This window comes from Schistocerca gregaria, chromosome 3 (assembly GCF_023897955.1).
Source record: "Schistocerca gregaria isolate iqSchGreg1 chromosome 3, iqSchGreg1.2, whole genome shotgun sequence".
Lineage (NCBI taxonomy): Eukaryota > Metazoa > Arthropoda > Insecta > Orthoptera > Acrididae > Schistocerca > Schistocerca gregaria.
Genome location: NC_064922.1, coordinates 955226491 through 955245564, shown reverse-complemented (window position 1 = coordinate 955245564; position 19074 = coordinate 955226491). Strand labels below are relative to the sequence as shown.

General features: G+C 41.3%; 1 protein-coding gene across 1 annotated transcript in view; it reads left to right on the top strand.

The window, feature by feature from the left end:
- Positions 1 to 19074, top strand: part of LOC126355725 (WD repeat-containing protein 91) — a 219661-nt gene that overhangs the window by 44333 nt on the left and 156254 nt on the right. The window contains exons 3-4 of the mRNA XM_050006093.1: positions 6015 to 6155; positions 6278 to 6437. Coding sequence (XP_049862050.1) covers positions 6015 to 6155; positions 6278 to 6437 — 301 coding nt within the window. The remainder of the gene's footprint in view (positions 1 to 6014; positions 6156 to 6277; positions 6438 to 19074) is intronic.

The following is a 19074-nucleotide window of genomic DNA, read 5'->3' as shown; positions in this document are numbered from 1 at the left end:
CATTTTTTTAGCTTTAATGTATAGTTATTAACCAATAAATTGTGATCCAAGTCCACATCTGCCCCTAGAAATGTCTTACAGTTTAAAATCTAATTTCAGAATTTCTGTCTTACTATTATATAATCAATCTGAAACCTTCTGGTGTGTACAGGTCTCCTCCATGTATACAACCTTCTTTCTGGAGTCTTAAACCAAGAGTCAGTGATGATTAAATTATTCTCTGTAAAGAAGGAAATCCAACAACTCTATGAATCAAAATGCCATGCCAAGTAACTGCTTGCATAAGGGCCAGAATTGGAGCAATGTGTTATTGACTTGATCAATTTGTGAAACTCTTTTTATTGAAAAAATCATCCAAGTTTTCTGAAATTGTAATTTGTTTGTCCATACGTGTCCATCACATCTCCCGATTTCCATCCCATTTGGATAATTACTTTGTGATGTCTCAATCCCCTACCCCCCCTTAGAGTGTAAACGTTCACAGCTGGGTATAAAGTTGCATGTATGCTGTACCATCTATCAATTTTTTTGTGCTGCTACAGATTTCACTCTTTTGATGCAGTACTTATTTGACTGTGGGTGAAAGCGGACGACAGTGGCTTCAAAAATGGTTGGTTCCATCATTTGCTGAAAGCACGCCTTCTGGTGTGTACAGGTCTCCTCCATGTATACAACTTTCTTTCTTGAGTCTTAAACCAAGAGTCAGTGATGATTAAATTATTCTCTGTGCAAAATTCTACCAGCCATGCTTCCTATTTCATTCCTTTCCCCCAGTCCCTTTTCACTTGCAATTTTACCTTCTTTTCCTTTCTCCATTATTGAAATCCAGTCCCCCATCACAATTAAATTTTTATCTCCCTTAACTATCTGAATAATTTCTTTTATCACATTGTACATTTTGTCAACCGCATTGTACATTTCGTCAATCTGTTCATCATATAAGGAGCTAGTTGGCGTACAGACTTGTGCCACTGTGGTTGGTGTGGGCTGTGTGTCTATCTTGACTACAGTAATGCATTCACTATACTGTTCATAGTAGTTTACCCACATTCCTTATTTCTTATTCATTATTAAACTTATTTCTGCAGTACCATTATTTGATTTTGTATTTGTAATGCTGTATTCACCTAATCCAAAGTCCTGTTTCTCCTGCCACTGAATTTCACTAATCCCTCTATCACCTAACTAAAAAAAAAATTATTGCTATGATTTTTTGGTATGAAAAGCGTGTTTTTTTGGTTGATTTCATGAAATGTGGTCAAGCATTACAGCTAACGGGTGTTGCGAAATGATCACCAAAATCGAATCAAGATATCTCATAATGATGGCACAGGAAATTGTCATCTGTTATAGTGTTCTTTGAAAACATGTCTATGTGCTGCTGTCCATTCCAAGGATTCGTTCGTTGTTGTCTTCAGTCCTGAGACTGGTTTGATGCAGCTCGCCATGCTACTCTATCCTGTGCAAGCTGCTTCATCTCCCAGTACCTACTGCAACCTACATCCTTCTGAATCTGCTTAGTGTACTCATCTCTCGGTCTCCCTCTACGATTTTTACCCTCCACGCTGCCCTCCAATGCTAAATTTGTGATCCCTTGATGCCTCAAAACATGTCCTACCAACCAATCCCTTCTTCTAGTCAAGTTGTGCCACAAACTTCTCTTCTCCCCAATCCTATTCAATACCTCCTCATTAGTTACGTGATCTATCCACCTTATCTTCAGTATTCTTCTGTAGCACCACATTTCGAAAGCTTCTATTCTCTTCTTGTCCAAACTAGTTATCGTCCATGTTTCACTTCCATACATGGCTACACTCCATACATATACTTTCAGAAACGACTTCCTGACACTTAAATCAATACTTGATGTTAACAAATTTCTCTTCTTCAGAAACGCTTTCCTTGCCATTGCCAGTCTACATTTTATATCCTCTCTACTTCGACCATCATCAGTTATTTTACTTCCTAAATAGCAAAACTCCTTTACTACTTTAAGTGTCTCATTTCCTAATCTAATTCCCTCAGCATCACCCGATTTAATTTGACTACATTCCATTATCCTCGTTTTGCTTTTGTTAATGTTCATCTTATATCCTCCTTTCAAGACACTGTCCATTCCGTTCAACTGCTTTTCCAAGTCCTTTGCCGTCTCTGACAGAATTACAATGTCATCGGCGAACCTCAAAGTTTTTACTTCGTCTCCATGAATTTTAATACCTACTCCAAATTTTTTTTTTTTTTCCTTTACTGCTTGCTCAATATACAGATTGAATAACATTGGGGAGAGGCTACAACCCTGTCTCACTCCTTTCCCAACCACTGCTTCCCTTTTATGCCCCTCGACTCTTATTACTGCCATCTGGTTTCTGTACAAATTATAAATAGCCTTTTGCTCCCTGTATTTTACTCCCGCCATCTTCAGAATTTGAAAGAGAGTATTCCAGTCAACAATGTCAAAAGCTTTTTCTAAGTCTACAAATGCTGGAAATGTAGGTTTGCCTTTTCTTAATCTTTCTTCTAAGATAAGTCGTAAGGTCAGTATTGCCTCACGTGTTCCAACATTTCGACGGAATCCAAACTGATCCTCCCCGAGGTCTGCATCTACCAGTTTTTCCATTCGTCTGTAAAGAATTCGCGTTAGTATTTTGCAGCCGTGGCTTATTAAACTGATAGTTCGGTAATTTTCACATCTGTCAGCACCTGCTTTCTTTGGGATTGGAATTATTATATTCTTCTTGAAGTCTGAGGGTATTTCGCCTGTCTCATACATCTTGCTCACCAGCTGGTAGAGTTTTGTCATGACTGGCTCTCCCAAGGCCTTCAGTAGTTCTAATGGAATGTTGTCTACTCCGGAGGCCTTGTTTCGACTCAGGTCTTTCAGTGCTCTGTCAAACTCTTCACGCAGTATCGTATCTCCCATTTCGTCTTCATCTACATCCTCTTCTATTTCCATAATATTGTCCTCAAGTACATCGCCCTTGTATAAACCTTCTATATACTCCTTCCACCTTTCTGCCTTCCCTTCTTTGCTTAGAACTGGGCTGCCATCTGAGCTCTTGATATTCATACACGTGGTTCTCTTCTCTCCAAAGGTCTCTTTAATTTTCCTGTAGGCAGTATCTATCTTACCCCTAGTAAGATAAGCTTCTACATCCTTACATTTGTCCTCTAGCCATCCCTGTTTAGCCATTTTGCACTTCCTGTCGATCTCATTTTTGAGACGTTTGTATTCCTTTTTGCCTGCTTCATTTACTGCATTTTTATATTTTTTCCTTTCATCAATTAAATTCAATATTTCTTCTGTTACCCAAGGATTTCTAGCAGCCCTCGTCTTTGTACCTACTTTATCCTCTGCTGCCTTCACTACTACATCCCTCAGAGCTACCCATTCTTCTTCTACTGTATTTCTTTCCCCTATTCCTGTCAATTGTTCCCTTATGCTCTCTCTGAAACTCTGTACAACCTCTGGTTCTTTCAGTTTATCCAGGTCCCATCTCCTTAATTTCCCACATTTTTGCAGTTTCTTCAGTTTTAATCTACAGGTCATAACCAATAGATGGTGGAAATGTCTTACAACTTAAAACCTGGTTCCTAAATCTCTGTCTTACCATTATATAATCTATCTGATACCTTTTAGTATCTCCGGGGTTCTTCCACATATAGAACCTTCTTTCATGATTCTTAAACCAAGTGTTAGCTATGATTAAGTTGTGCTCTGTGCAAAATTCTACTAGGCGGCTTCCTCTTTCATTTCTTAGCCCCAATCCATATTCACCTACTATGTTTCCTTCTCTCCCTTTTCCTACACTCGAATTCCAGTCACCCATTACTATTAAATTTTCGTCTCCCTTCACTATCTGAATAATTTCTTTTATTTCATCGTACATTTCTTCAATTTCTTCATCATCTGCAGAGCTAGTTGGCATATAAACTTGTACTACTGTAGTAGGTGTGGGCTTCGTATCTATCTTGGCCACAATAATGCGTTCAGTATGCTGTTTGTAGTAGCTTACCCGCATTCCTAGTTTCCTATTCATTATTAAACCTACTCCTGCATTACCCCTATTTGATTTTGTGTTTATAACCCTGTAGTCACCTGACCAGAAGTCTTGTTCCTCCTGCCACCGAACTTCACTAATTCCCACTATATCTAACTTTAACCTATCCATTTCCCTTTTTAAATTTTCTAACGTACCTGCCCGATTAAGGGATCTGACATTCCACGCTCCGATCCGTAGAACGCCAGTTTCCTTTCTCCTGATAACGACATCCTCTTGAGTAGTCCCCGCCCGGAGATCCGAATGGGGGACTATTTTACCTCCGGAATATTTTACCCAAGAGGATGCCATCATCATTTAACCATACAGTAAAGCTGCATGTCCTCGGGAAAAATTACGGCTGTAGTTTCCCCTTGCTTTCAGCCGTTCGCAGTACCAGCACAGCAAGGCCGTTTTGGTTAATGTTGCAAGGCCAGATCAGTCAATCATCCAGACTGTTGCCCCTGCAACTACTGAAAAGGCTGCTGCCCCTCTTCAGGAACCACACGTTTGTCTGGCCTCTCAACAGATACCCCTCCGTTGTGGTTGCACCTACGGTACGGCCATCTGTATCGCTGAGGCACGCAAGCCTCCCCACCAACGGCAAGGTCCATGGTTCATGGGGGGAGGATTCCAAGGATAAGGTTCAATATTTCTTTTCAACCACTCGTCCTATGATTTGTAGTGGTACATGTTGCTGCAAAGCATAGCAACTTCCTTTTATTAGATTGATAAAAGGTGTGTATGTGAAAAACATGACTTTAATTAGTAATAGAGTAAAGAGCATCTACCATGCCTTGGTTTTTGGAATTTGTGCACAGATATGAGAAAGAAAAATGAAGGGATAACTCAGAAGCTGACAATGGATATGTAATTTGGACCTGACAGTGAGGGGTCACTTGCACTTTGCAGTCGTGCTTTGGGGGTGCTGCGTACTCCAAAGAAGAAAGGGACCTGATGATAATGGTCAAACACTAAAGAAAAATGAATGTTGATATGTAGACTCAATGCCACACAATTTCGATTACCTTATGCTTTTGGTGAAGCATTGAAGCATCATGTTTGAACATATTGTCTTGAAAAGCTCTGCCAATTATCATTTGTTGTGAGTTTATTACTTACTTGAACGTAGAAGAATTGCGGAAACAGTGTTTTGTGACTTTGCAGTGAATTATTTAAGTGTAGAAGCTCCCTCATAGCTCTCACCCACCCTGCATTCAGAAACAATGTCCGCAATTAAATATGTGGCACTGCATAACAGAATCACAACATCAAGAGGAAACACGACGGCGACGGAAATTTGTAAAAAAAGCTGACTGTTATTACACAGGAACGAGTAAAAACTGGGCTTCTCACAATATGTCGATCACTTTAAGTCAACTCACAACATCAGGATCCGACCTCACCTCCTATGACAGGTTGAAGGCCACAAAGAGCTGAAGACCACTGTTGCCAGCTGGTTCTTTTCTTAGGTTGAGACTTACACAGCTTAGTTGAAGCAACTATGGCAGCTTTGCAAAATGTACATAGATCAGGACAATGATTATGTAGAAAAGTGAAATAGATTTTTAGGAAACAAAAAATGCCAATAAAAGATGGTGTGTGTGTGTGTGTGTGTGTGTGTGTGTGTGTGTGAGAGAGAGAGAGAGAGAGAGAGAGAGAGAGAGAGAGAGAGAGAGAGAGAGTGTGTACACCCATGCTGGGTGTCGTTGGTTATTTGCATATATGTAGATCCTGTGTGTTATATTAGGAACAATTGTCCTGATTTTCAGACATAAATGGTATATGATGTATGGAAGTAAAGACCACTGTTGATATGTAAGGTGTATCATATTCACTATTTTTCAGCTTTCCTCTTGACTTTCTTGCTTAAATTTTGCCCCTGACACATGATTAGTTTCACACAACATTTGAGTTTTAATTGTTTGATTATCAACTAATCCAATGACAACCAATTTTTAATTTTTGTATTTGCAGCTGTCAAAAAAATGGAAAATGCTGTACTGAAATTGTACCTCGTCAATGCTGTCACTAATAACAAGCCTGAGAAAGTTACGGACTTTTTTGCAAAAATGACTCCTGAACTCAGTAGTCAGTCTGAATGGAAAGAATGGTTTAGTAAGTATTAGATTCATGTTATTGCTGAACTTTCTCTCTTGTGAACCTACTCCTTAATAGTATATGTATTTTTGTGTACTCCCCCTGTCTAATATAATTTTTAAATCTTTCTTCCTTCGTAGTGTTGCCATTCATTAAATGTCCAGAGGAAAACCCCACCTTTGCTGTTCATTTTACACGCCAGTGGCAGGATACTCTCTTTGTATCCTTACACAATTTCCTTGCAATGATTTTTCAGGTAAGAAAAGGTAAGCTTTATTGTATATCAATAATAAAAGTGCAGTTGTTGCTGCAATTGGCCAGTATTTCCAGATCATTAACCTTCATCTACAGATGCTGTATGAAGAAGGATAAAAAGTTCATGGCTTGGCAGTGGACTGGTCTGCTTTAATCTCATATTTGGAGACGAAATATTTTCAAGACCCTAATTTCTAGCTGTGGCTTTAGGTGGAAATCTGAGGGTACCAAATATGGCAATTAGGCTGGTTATTTCAACCATTAGTATTTCAAATTTCCTGATTTTTTAAATTTTTTTTTCTTCTTCCATCCGAAGCATTCTTGTGGTCAGGTGTATTGTGCGATACTTTTTTATTCTCATTTATTTACATTTCATCCAGACATCTTCTCATGTATTGAATCCTCCAGTTGTTCCAGTGGACTTACATGAATCCGCCAGTTATTTTATCCTTTACCTTTCTGTAATTTGCAATAGACGTTAAAGCTTTAGCTTTTGTAACAAAGCCATGAGCTTCCATCCACTGTTTTGATTGCTACTGACATGAAGTAATGGATCAGTATCCTCCAGAAACAATTGAGTGCACAAAATCTGCTGAATTCTTCAGTATGAACATTGCAAAGATATTCATTATTGGCTAGAGTTCAATAAATTTGCATCAGTTTGTACAAAATTTTCTCATTGTTAATTATTCATGTAAGATGTGTCGTACTCTTTCTTTTGCTGTGCCTTTGGTGCTTGCCATTTTATACACTTTTAACTGCTGTTCACCCAACAGCGAATAGTGCACTTTTTAAATATTTTTGGAGAGGTAGCTCTGTATTAACTTCTGAAGGCCACCCCGATGTCTGATGCCTAACAGGTGACTGGGTAACGGGTAATTCCCGGCCCTTGTCCACAGGTAGGGTTCACACGTACCCTCGGTACAGGCCAGGCCCAGGAAGGGGTGATTGCCTGCGTTGTTACCTTCCCAATTAGCCAATTGGTCCCTCCTTCAGGTGTTCGGGAGGTGTGACCTGAGGTGTGAACAATCATCTAAGGTGGATGCCCCCCTCTGAGGGCCCCCCCTCACTCACCCCTGTTGGAAGGAGTGCGCCTTCAGAGAAGCTGGCAATCATGGGAGATTTTCTCATTGATCCAATAATCTTCTTCACAGTCTACACCTACTAAACGTAAACAGAATGAGACTAACGATTCAAAGACTCTCCCGGCTGCACCACAGTTCCCCGTCGTTTTATGTACTGAAGATGGTCAGTCCTTTGCTATGAGAAATTTGTTTATTATTCAGAAATGTGCTGATAAAATTGCTCGCCCTGTGAAATCCTGCTCTCATTTATGCAATGGCACTTTGCTTTTGGAGATTACTTCTGACTCTCAAGCACAACAACTGCTTGCAGCTTTGCTCCTCCACAACTATTCTGTTCGATGTCGAGGCCCATCGAAAGCTGAATTCTTCACTTGGTGCTATTTACACTAGGTTGTTCGATGGTCTGACAGAGGCAGGTATCTAAATGTACCTCTCTGATAAGGGTATCCTTGCAGTCCATTGGGTGATGAAAAGATAGATGCATCCTTAGTGCCCACAGTCTTTTTCTCACATTTGGAAGAGTGGTGCTTCCACCAAAGATCAAACCAGCCTAAGAAGTTATCACAGACCGACCACACATTCCAAAGCTGATGCACTGCTGCCAGTGTCATCATTACAACCACACTCAAATGTCGTGTCAACACCTGGCAAAATGTGTAACCTGCGGTAGGGACACTCACGAGGGCGATTGTCTGCCTCCTCCTTCCTGCTGTATCAATTGCAATGGTGACCATGCAGCCTCCTCCCGAGATTGTCCCACGTATCTCGATAAGTGGGCCATCCAGAAGATCCAGGTGAAGGAAAAAGTGCCTTACCCTGTTGCTTGCAAGCTGTCGGCCGGTTGGAAACATTGCGTTTTACCATCCGGCACCTACAGTGCTATTCTTGCTACATCTCATTCCACAAAGGACATGGCTATGCAGACATGCAACCTCAAATTCAGCACCACAGGTGTAAAACCACACAGTGTCACTTTACCATCCCTGTCTCCTCCTCCTCCTCCTCCCCCAGCTGTGCAACAAGCCTCCAAACTTCTGTCTCATGAAGCAGAGTCACCTGATACACAACTGGCAGGCCAGAAAGGACAGAAGGAATACTGCCGTGAAGACTTTTTACATCCCTCCAGCCAACCAACATCTGGATCGCCATCTGGCACCTGCAAAGGCTGCAAGAAATCGAACAGAACCAAAAAGACTTCTTCTTCATTGACTCGGAGATCCTTACTGACAGTGTCACTATATGATACCCTCACACATCTGACCTCTGTGTCACCGGTGTGCATCGCTGACCATTTTTCTGCCCTGGACTCTGCAGACCGACAGAAGGAGAATGCCGACACCTCTGTAGATGTCACGGAGCAGGATCCTCCACTCTCTGCACCCTGTAGCAGTCAGTCTTCGAAGACTAGCACTCGGCAGCCACCGAGGTGACACCTCTTCACTTTTTCCTTCCTCCTTTCCTCGTCATGACTCTCCTACAGTGGAACATTCGTAGCCTTAGATCCGACAAAGAGGAATTGCAGCTGCTCTTGTAATCACAGCATCCATCTATTCTCTGCCTCCGGGAAACAAAATCACACTCTCACCACCACTTTGATCTCTTGCATTTCTTTCCGGTCTGCTTGACCTTCACCCCGGGGATGGCATTCCAGCTCGTGGGCGAGTCATCCTGCTTCTCCGGGATAATGTTCATAGTCAAACTGTGTTGCTGACTACCCAGCTTCAAGTTGTTGTTGTCTGCATTTCACCTTTTCCCTTTGTACTGTTTGCATCCCTCGATCATTCGGTGTCATCAGTGCAGAATTCCTCCAGCTTATTGGGCAACTCCCTCACCAGTTTCTGCTGCTCAGTGATTTGAATGTGCACCATCCCCTTTGGGGTTGTCCCAGAATGCTTCCGGGAGGTACCCTCATGACTGATATTCTCAGTCAACTTCACCTCTTTTGCCTTAACACAGGAGCACCCACTTCCTTTCAGGCTCCATGCACACCTATTCCTATTTAGACCTCTCCTGCACTGCCCAGCTCGCCCATCATCTCAAGTGGTCCGTTCTCTCTGGCATGTACTCAAGTGATCATTTTCCGTGCGCTATCCATATGCTGACTCAGACCTCACCTATGTGCACACCCAAATGACAGCTTCCTAAGGCTGACCGGAGGCTTTACTCCTCCCTGGTGACCTTTGAAAAACATTTCTCCAGTTGTGATGACCAGGTGGTATACCTTACCAACATTATCCTTGCTTCTGCAGGACGTTCCATTCATGACACTTCATCTTTACTGCACCGTGACCCAGTCCCTTGGTCGACTGAGGCATGCCAAGATGCAGTTTGTGTGTGGAGATGTGCTCTCCGCGTTTTTACTTGTCATCATTGATGGCAAACTGCATTTGATATAAACAGTTGTGCTTGCAGTGTCATCGCATTCTTCGGGATAGCAAAAAGAGCTAACTTGATTTCTTTTACGAGTTCTTCTAACAGTTCAAGTTCCTCTTCCGTTATTTGGGCCGACCTCTGACAGCTCTATGGGGCCAGCGTCCATTCCCCAATTTCCATCCTGACCATAGCAGACAATGTCATAGTGTACCCTGTTGCTATCTCCAACACCTTGAGGTGCTGCTTTGCGGAGATTTCGAACTCCACCCACTGTCACCTTGCCTTTCTCCATTGGAAACAAGTGGGGGAGTGTCAGGCAATACCCTTCTTTTCTCAGAATAATGAGTGCTGCAATGCCACCTTTACTGTGAGGAAGCTAAATCATGCTCTCACTTTATCCCAGTTCCCCACTTCAGGGCCAGACGATGTTCACGTCAAGATGTTGCTGAACCTTCCTCTTGCAGGCAAGCACTTCCTCCCTCATACATACAATCACATCTGAGCAGAGGACACGTTCCCCAGATGCTGGTGTGAAGCCACCCTCATACTTGCACCTAAGCGCAGTAAGGACAAACACTTTTCTTTTAACTACCGCCCCATTTCTCTCACCAGCTGTGTTTGTAAGGTGATGGAACATATGATTCATGCCCAGCTGGTATGGTGGCTTTAGTCTTGAAATTTACTAACTGCTGATTAATGTGGATTTCGAGGACACCATTCTGAAGTTGACTGTCTTGTCACGTCAACCCAGGTCATGAATAGTTTTCTGTGGAAATACCAGACAGCGGCTGTGTTTTTCGATTTGCAGAAAGTGCACGACACCTGCTGGAGGACTGGTTTTCTCCATACTTCTACACATGGGGCTTCTGATGTTGCATGCTTTGTTTTCTTCAGGAATTTTTAAAAGACTGACTTTTCACGGTGTGTATCAGTTCTGCCTTGTCAAACACCTTTATCCAGGAAAACTGTGTGCCCCAGCCTTCAGACCTGAGCATCATCCTCTTTGCTATTGCCGTTAACTCTATTATGACCTGTCTCCTACCAGGCATTTCCGGTTCCCTTTTTTTTTTTTTTTTTTTTTTTTTCAATTTTCCTATCTATTGCAGTTCTTCACGGACTTGTCTCCTTCATTGGCGTCTTTATCCATGGAGCATTGACAATGGCTTTCGCTTTTCCACTGACAAAACGATTTGTATCAATTTCTGCTGGCGGGATTGATTTCTTCCACCGTTTTTACACCTTGGGCCTTTTGCTCTTCCATATGTTCAAACTATGAAATTCCTAGGGCTCATGCTCATTAGGAAACTCTCTTGGTCCTCCCACATGTCTTACCTGGCTGCCTGCTGTATGCGGTCCCTCAGTGTCCTGTGTGTCCTCAGCGGTGCTTCCTGCGGTGCTTGTACTGGTCCCTTTTCCATTCAAAACTAGACTGTGGGTGTTTCATTTATGCATCTACACGTCCATCCATCTTATACTGTTTCAATACAATCCACCTTTATGCCATCTGTTTGTCCACTGGTGCATTTTACACTAATGCAGTTGAAGGTCCGTATTCAGAAGCTGCCGAACTAATGCTGTCATACTGCCGTGATTTTCTCCTCCACAGGTATGCATGCCATTTTTCCGCCATGCGTGGCCACCCATCTTATGCCTCCTTCTTCAATGACTCCTTTGACCGCCAATATGGAGCACATCCTTCTTCTCTGTTACTTAATGTAGTTCACTTTGGCTATTGCTTTGGCAGCGTATTTTCACACTTCCTGCCTCTTTCCCAATGGGTGTGAACCATTTATCACCTTGGCTTTGTGTGGCAACCCGTGTTCACGTTGGACTTCATTCGCTTCCTAAGGACACTACTCCAGACGTGCTCTATCACCGTAAGTTTCTCAACCTTCGCACGGAACTTTGCAATAGTACTTTGTGTACACTGATGGCCCACGGGTTGAAGTGGTGTTTGGTGTGGCTTTGTGTTTGGCATCAACGATTTTGGTATTGGCTTCCGGAACGCTGCTTAGTATTTACAGTGGAGCTCTTCGCCCTGTATCAGGCGGTGCAGTACATCCTGCGGAACAGGCTTTTCAATCGTGTCATCTACTCCAACTCTCTCAGTGTCCTTCAGAGTCTCTGTGTGCTGTACACCGTCCATCCTTTACTGTAGTAAGTCCAGGAAAGGTATCACTTACTCTTGATGGAGCCATTGTGATGTTTATGTGTCCCTAATCATGTGGGTGTGATGGGGAACGAGGCTGCTGACCCTGCTGCCAAGGCTGCAGTCCTCGTTCCTCGGCACGCTAGTTCTTCCATTCCCTCCTGTGACCTCTGTACTGCCAACTATCACCAGATGGTTTCACTTTGACATAACCACTGGGCTTCCCTTCATGGGAACAAACTCTGGGAAATTAAACCTCTCCCAGTGGCTTGCGGTACTCAGCAAACCACTTTGAAGTGCACAGCAGAGGTTGCTTACCATTGTGTCAGTTATCAGGGCTTGTTTTTGTGCCATTGATGTATCAAGTGCAGAGAAAAATGATGGCTGAAACACTAACCTTGTTTTCACGATCCCTATGGAAGCAACATATAGTGAGTTGTTGTTGTATTCCTAGAAACATTGCTTGAAGTTGGTTCTTGAAACTTTGTAAGTAGGATTTCACAAGGTTGGTTAGCATCTATCTACAAGTTTCTGCCAGTTGAGTTTCTTTCTGTGTCACTGTGAAACTCTTCCATGGGTCAAACAAATCTGTTGCCATTTGTGTTCCACTTCTTTGTAAATAATAAATATCACTTGTCAGTCTTATTTGGTACATGTCCCGCACACTTGAACAGTATTCTAGAATGGGTCATACAAGTATTTTCTAAGCAGTCTCATTTGTAGACTGATAGAATTTGTGTAGTATTCTACCTATAAACCAAAGACTGCCACCCGGTGTATCATTGGCCAAACCTATGTGATCGTTCCATTTTGTATCACTACAAATTATTATACCCAGGACTTGTTTGAATTGAGTGATTCCAACTGTGGCCTGTCATTATTGCAGTCATATGATGAAATTTATTCCTCAGTTTGCAGAGTGCACAATTTTACTTTTCTGAGCATTTAAAGCAAGTTGCCAGTCTTTGCAGTATTTTGTAATTTTATCAAGATCTGATTGAATATTTGTGCAGATTCTTTCTGACAGTGCTTCATTATAGACAACTGCATCTGCAAAAAGTCTGAGTTTACTATGAACATTGCCTTCAAGGTGGTTAATATACAACATGAACAGGAGGTGTCCAAATGCAATTCACTAGGACTCATGAGAAGTTAGTTGCACATCTGTGATAACTCTCCATCAAAGACAATATACTGCATTCTCCTGACCAAGAAGTCCTCAGTCCAGTCACAAATTTTGCTTGATATACTATATTGTCATAATTTCAATGACAAGCATAAGTGTGTACTGAGTGAAATGTTTTTCATAAGTTGAAATCTACTTTGTCTACCTGACTGCTATGACCCTTCGCTTTCAGGATATCACAAGAGAAAATGACAGGTTTTGTTTGATGTGATCAGTGTTTTTGGAATCATACTATTCAACATGGAAGTGATTCTGATCAAATAGCTCATTACATTGCACGTGCTATGTTCCTACTTTATAAGCTTAGGAATGATGTCAGCCAAAACTTACTGCTGCATTCATATTTTGCTTATATCCACGCCCATATTTCATATGATATTCTGCTCTGGGGAAATTCTCCCGATTCAGTATAAATTTTCAGATGGCGAAAAAAAGCTCTTCGATGTATAGTGGATTTATCTCCTAGGGATACATGCAGGGAACATTTCAAAAAACTGAACATCATGACAGTTCCTTGTTTGTACATATATTATTGCTTATTACATGTAAAAGAAAACATAGCTCAATATCCCCTTAGGTCATCTGTCCACACCCGTAATACAAGATGAAACCACACAATTGATCTGCCATACTTTAGATTGTCCAAGATACATAATAGTTATAAATATGTAGGCCTCAAACTGTTTAACATGCTCCCTAAAACTGTACAAACAGTATCAAAAATTAATTTAAGACAACATTGGGTCAATGGCTCAAAGGTAAAGCACTTTACTCAGTTGATGAATATAAAGATTGTAATTTGGCAGATTTGCTGTTTTAACATAGAGAAAGGTACCTCTGCCTGTAGTAGGACCTAAATTTGGAAAAACAATATCTAACATATAGTCATAATAGACCTATTTTGAGTGCTCTTTATTTATATCAATATCTTAAGATAATGACATATTGTTATCAACATGTGTATGATAATGACATAATGTCATAAACATGAATACTCCCTGCTTAGTATGAATTTGTATAATGTTTTCTTTTTTATTGTAAACTTAACAATATACAAAATTCTAAATGTGTGCTATTGTACTACACTAACATTCATATGATTTATATATACATTGTTATGAGAATATAACCACCTTTATACTGTTATTGAACTTACTGATGAAGCCCATTGTATAAGAAAATACTGAATGCCTAATAAAGATTCATATTCTTGTTCTTATTCCGGAAGATCAGTTGAACGGAATGGACAGTGTCTTGAAAGGAGGATATACGATGAACATCAACAAAAGCAAAACGAGGATAATGGAATGTAGTCGAATTAAGTCGGGTGATGCTGAGGGAATTAGATTAGAAAATGAGATGCTTAAAGTAGTAAATGAGTTTTGCTATTTGGGGACTAAAATAACTAATGATGGTCGAAGTAGAGAGGATATAAAATGTAGACTGGCAATGGCAAGGAAAGCGTTTCTGAAGAAGAGAAATTTGTTAACATTGAGTATAGATTTAAGAGTCAGGAAGTCTTTTCTGAAAGTATTTGTATGGAGTGTAGCCATGTATGGAAGTGAAACATGGACGAGAAATAGTTTGGACAAGTAGTTGTTGTTGTTGTTGTTGTTGTTGTTGTGGTCTTCAGTCCTGAGACTGGTTTGATGCAGCTCTCCATGCTACTGTATCCTGTGCAAGCTTCTTCATCTCCCGGTACCTACATCCTTCTGAATCTGCTTAGTGTATTCATCTCTTGGTCTCCCTCTACGATTTTTACCCTCCACGCTGCCCTCCAATGCGAAATTTGTGATCCCTTGATGCCTCAAAACATGTCCTACCAACCAATCCCTTCTTCTAGTCAAGTGGTGCCACAAACTGCTCTTCTCCCCAATCCTATTCAATACCTCCTCATTAGTTACGTGATCTATCCACCTTATATTCAGCATTCTTCTGTAACACCACATTTCGAAAGCTTCTATTCTCTTCTCGTCCAAACTAGTTATCGTCCATGTTTCACTTCCATACATGGCTACACTCCATACAAATACTTTCAGAAACGACTTCCTGATACATAAATCTAGACTCGATGTTAACAAATTTCTCTTCTTCAGGAACGCTTTCCTTGCCATTGCCAGTTTACATTTTATATCCTCTCTACTTCGACCATCATCAGTTATTTTACTTCCTAAATAGCAAAACTCCTTTACTACTTTAAGTGTCTCATTTCCTAATCTAATTCCCTCAGCATCACCTGATTTAATTTGACTACATCCCATTATCCTCATTTTGCTTTTGTTGATGTTCATCTTATATCCTCCCTTCAAGACACTGTCCATTCCGTTCAACTGCTCTTCCAGGTCCTTTGCTGTCTCTGACAGAATTACAATGTCATCGGCGAACCTCAAAGTTTTTATTTCTTCTCCATGAATTTTAATACCTACTCCAAATTTTTCTTTTGTTTCCTTTACTGCTTGCTCAATATACAGTTTGGACAAGAAGAGAATAGAAGCTTTCGAAATGTGGTGCTACAGAAGAGTGCTGAAGATTAGATGGGTAGATCACACAACTAATTGGGGAGAAGAGAAGTTTGTGGCACAACTTGACTAGAAGGAGGGATCGGTTGGTAGGACATGTTCTGAGGCATCAAGGGATCACTAATTTAGCATTGGAGGGCAGCGTGGAGGGTAAAAATCGTAGAGGGAGACCAAGAGATGAATACACCAAGCAGATTCAGACGGATGTAGATTGCGGTAGGTACTGGGAGATGAAGAAGCTTGCACAGGATAGAGTAGCATGGAGAGCTGCATCAAACCAGTCTCAGGACTGAAGACCACAACAACAACATTCTTACATTGGAGCTCAGAACACACTATCTGATCAACAATATCTGGATACTTACTAGTGGTCATTAGTGTGGTGTGTGTCCATCCTTCACCTATATGGCAGTGTGAACTCTGCCTGGGACACTTTCAATGAGGGGTCGGAAGCGTATGGAGGAATCACAGCCCTTTATTTCTCAAGTGGCAGAACCAGATAAGGTGATGTTAGATGCTGGGACCTGGAGCAGAGTCAACATCTAACTTGTCCTGAATGTGTTCCATTGGATTCAGATTTGTTGCTGTGCAGGCCAATCCATTTCAGGAATGTTATTGTCCACAATCCATTGCCTCATAGTTGCTGCTTTATTATGTGGTGCATCATGCTGATCAAGTCAATATCTCTGAACTGTTACTCACTGTACACAGTACACAATGCTATAAAATGTGTTCACAGTCCTCCACATTTAGCATTTCCTTAATTGTAGTAAGAGCACCTCACCCTAACCATGAAAAACACCCCCACACCTTAATACCGCTGTTGCCACTACGCATAATGGCAGGTAATGTTCTCCAGGTATTTGCCAAACTCAAACCATTACCACAGGGTCTAGCTTGATGATTGCTTGTTTTCAGTCTTTTGCTGTCCAGTGTCATTACTCTTTGCATCACCTCGAGTGTCACTTAGCACAGACTGCAGAAGTTTGTGCATTGTGAGGAGCTGCTTGATCGATGTACCCCATTCTTTTTAACTTCCTATGCACAGTCAATGTGTAGCTGGACTGCTGATAGCACTTTGCAATTCGCAAGTAATTCTTTCCTCTGATTTCATGCAGTTTTTTTTTTTTTTTTTTTTACAGTCACCCTCCCCAAAGTCCAGCAGGCCTTCTCTATCTGTACTTGAGGTCTCCCTGGTCTTAGTTTGCTGTGGTTATTCCTTCACATTTACACTTCACAATCACATCACCGACAGTTGACTTGGGCAGCTTTGGGAGGATTGAAATGTTCCTGATGAATTTGTCACTTAGATGACATCCAATTACTGATCCACATTTGAAGTCACTGAGCTCTCCTGCTTCTGCTGTCACTACTTCTCTACAGGTTACTCCCAGCCTACTTTTATACTAGTGAGTCCACCTCTTACGACATCTAGTGATCAGTTCTGCATTATATACAGGCACCTTGGCACTTTTGCTCAATTAGTATATGTTCTGAGATTCTACAAAAGATAGATGTCAGTGATATTGGACAATTCATTTCGTTGGTCACTCCTTGCAGATGACTGTGAGTTGTGCTTTCTTCCAACCATTGGTCACAAATTTTTGTTTGATGTATTTACAGTATATTATCGTTAAAATTTGGCATTAATCTGATAGGGATTCCAACAGGCCCGGGAGTTTTTGTCAGTTTTGCTGGTTTCACCTGTTTCCCAACACCCACTGATATTAATATCTGTATCATTTATCTTCTTAGTGGTGCAAGGATTAAACTGTGGTGATACTCCCTGAGTTTCTTTTGTAAAGGAAAATTTGACGATAGGCTTAATTATTTCTGCTATTGCTTTGCAACCCACACTTTGACTCCTGTGTCACCTATGAATATCTGAACACTAGTTTTGGTACTAGTAACTGCTTTTACGTGTTGTTGTTGTTGTTTTTGTTATCATGCTTCTCAATCTCAGGCTTCTTTTGATGCAGCTTTCGATGCTAGTCTTTCGTATGTTATTCGCTAGTCTGTGCATAACTGCCACAGCCTGTATCCATTTCAACTTCTTAGCAGTAATCAACCCTTGCTCTCCTGCTACAATTCCTCCTGTTACCAGGTCAACAATTCCTGGATGCCTCATGTTGTGTTCTATCAACTGATAACTTTTTTCAGTCAAGTACTGTCATGAATTTGTTTTTCCCTAATTGTATTCAGTATTTGCTAATTTGTTACTTGATCTATCTCCCCCCCCCCCCCCCCCCCCCCCAATCCCTAGTGCTACATCTGTTGCTTCTTAACCTCAAAAGAAACTAGATTGCAACATAGCTATTAGACTTAACTCTCTCGAAAATTTTCTCACTATTGAAGTTGGCATAATAACAGATTAAGAAGACGCTTCATTTACTTTAGAGAATTTGGGAATGGCACAGTGATTGCTCCCCCACCCCCCTCCCCCAACACTTTCTTTGTCCCAAAATCATAGATTTTATTCTGACTATTGTCCACATTTCATGTTCATATAAAGCTACACGTCAGACAAATACTGTCAGAAAAGACTTCTTTACTCTTAAACTTATACTAATTGTTAACAAACTCCCCCCCCCCCTTTTTCCCCAGAAATGTTTTTCTTTCTACTACCAGTCTGCATTACATATATATTTCATATATTGACCATAATCAGTGATGTATGGCCCAAACAGCAAAACTCATCTACTGCTTTTAATGTCTTGTTTCAAGTTCTAATTCCCTCAGCTGTGCCTGATTTAATTCAGCTATATCAGCAATGTAGGAAAAGATAGATTGCTTCCAGAATGAGATTTTCACGCTGCAGCGGAGTGTGCACTGATACGGATCTTCCTGGCAGATTAAAACTGTGTGCCGGACCAAGAATTGAACTCGGGATCTTTGTCTTTCGTGGGCAAGTGCTCTACCAACTGAGCTACCCAAGCATGACTCATGACCCGTCCTTACAACTTTAATTCTGCCAGTACCTCGTCTCCTACCTTCCAAACTTCACATAAGCTCTTCTGAAAACCTTGCAGAACTAGCACTCCTGGAAGAAAGGGTATTCCACAGACATGGCTTAGCAACAGCCAGAGCGATGTTTCTGGAGTGAGATTTTCACTCCTTTCTTCCAGGAGTGCTAGTTCTGCTGCACACTCCACTGCAGAGTTAAAATCTCATTCTGGAAACATCCCCCAGGCTATGGCTAAGCCATGTGTCTGCAATATCCTTTCTTCCAGGAGTTCTTCCAGGAGTGCTAGTCCTGCAAGGTTTGCAGAAGAGCTTGTGTGAAGTTTGTAAGGTAGGAGACTAGGTACTGGCAGAGCTAAAGTTATGGAGATGGGTCGTGACTCATGCTGGGGTATCTGTCTCGCGTGTG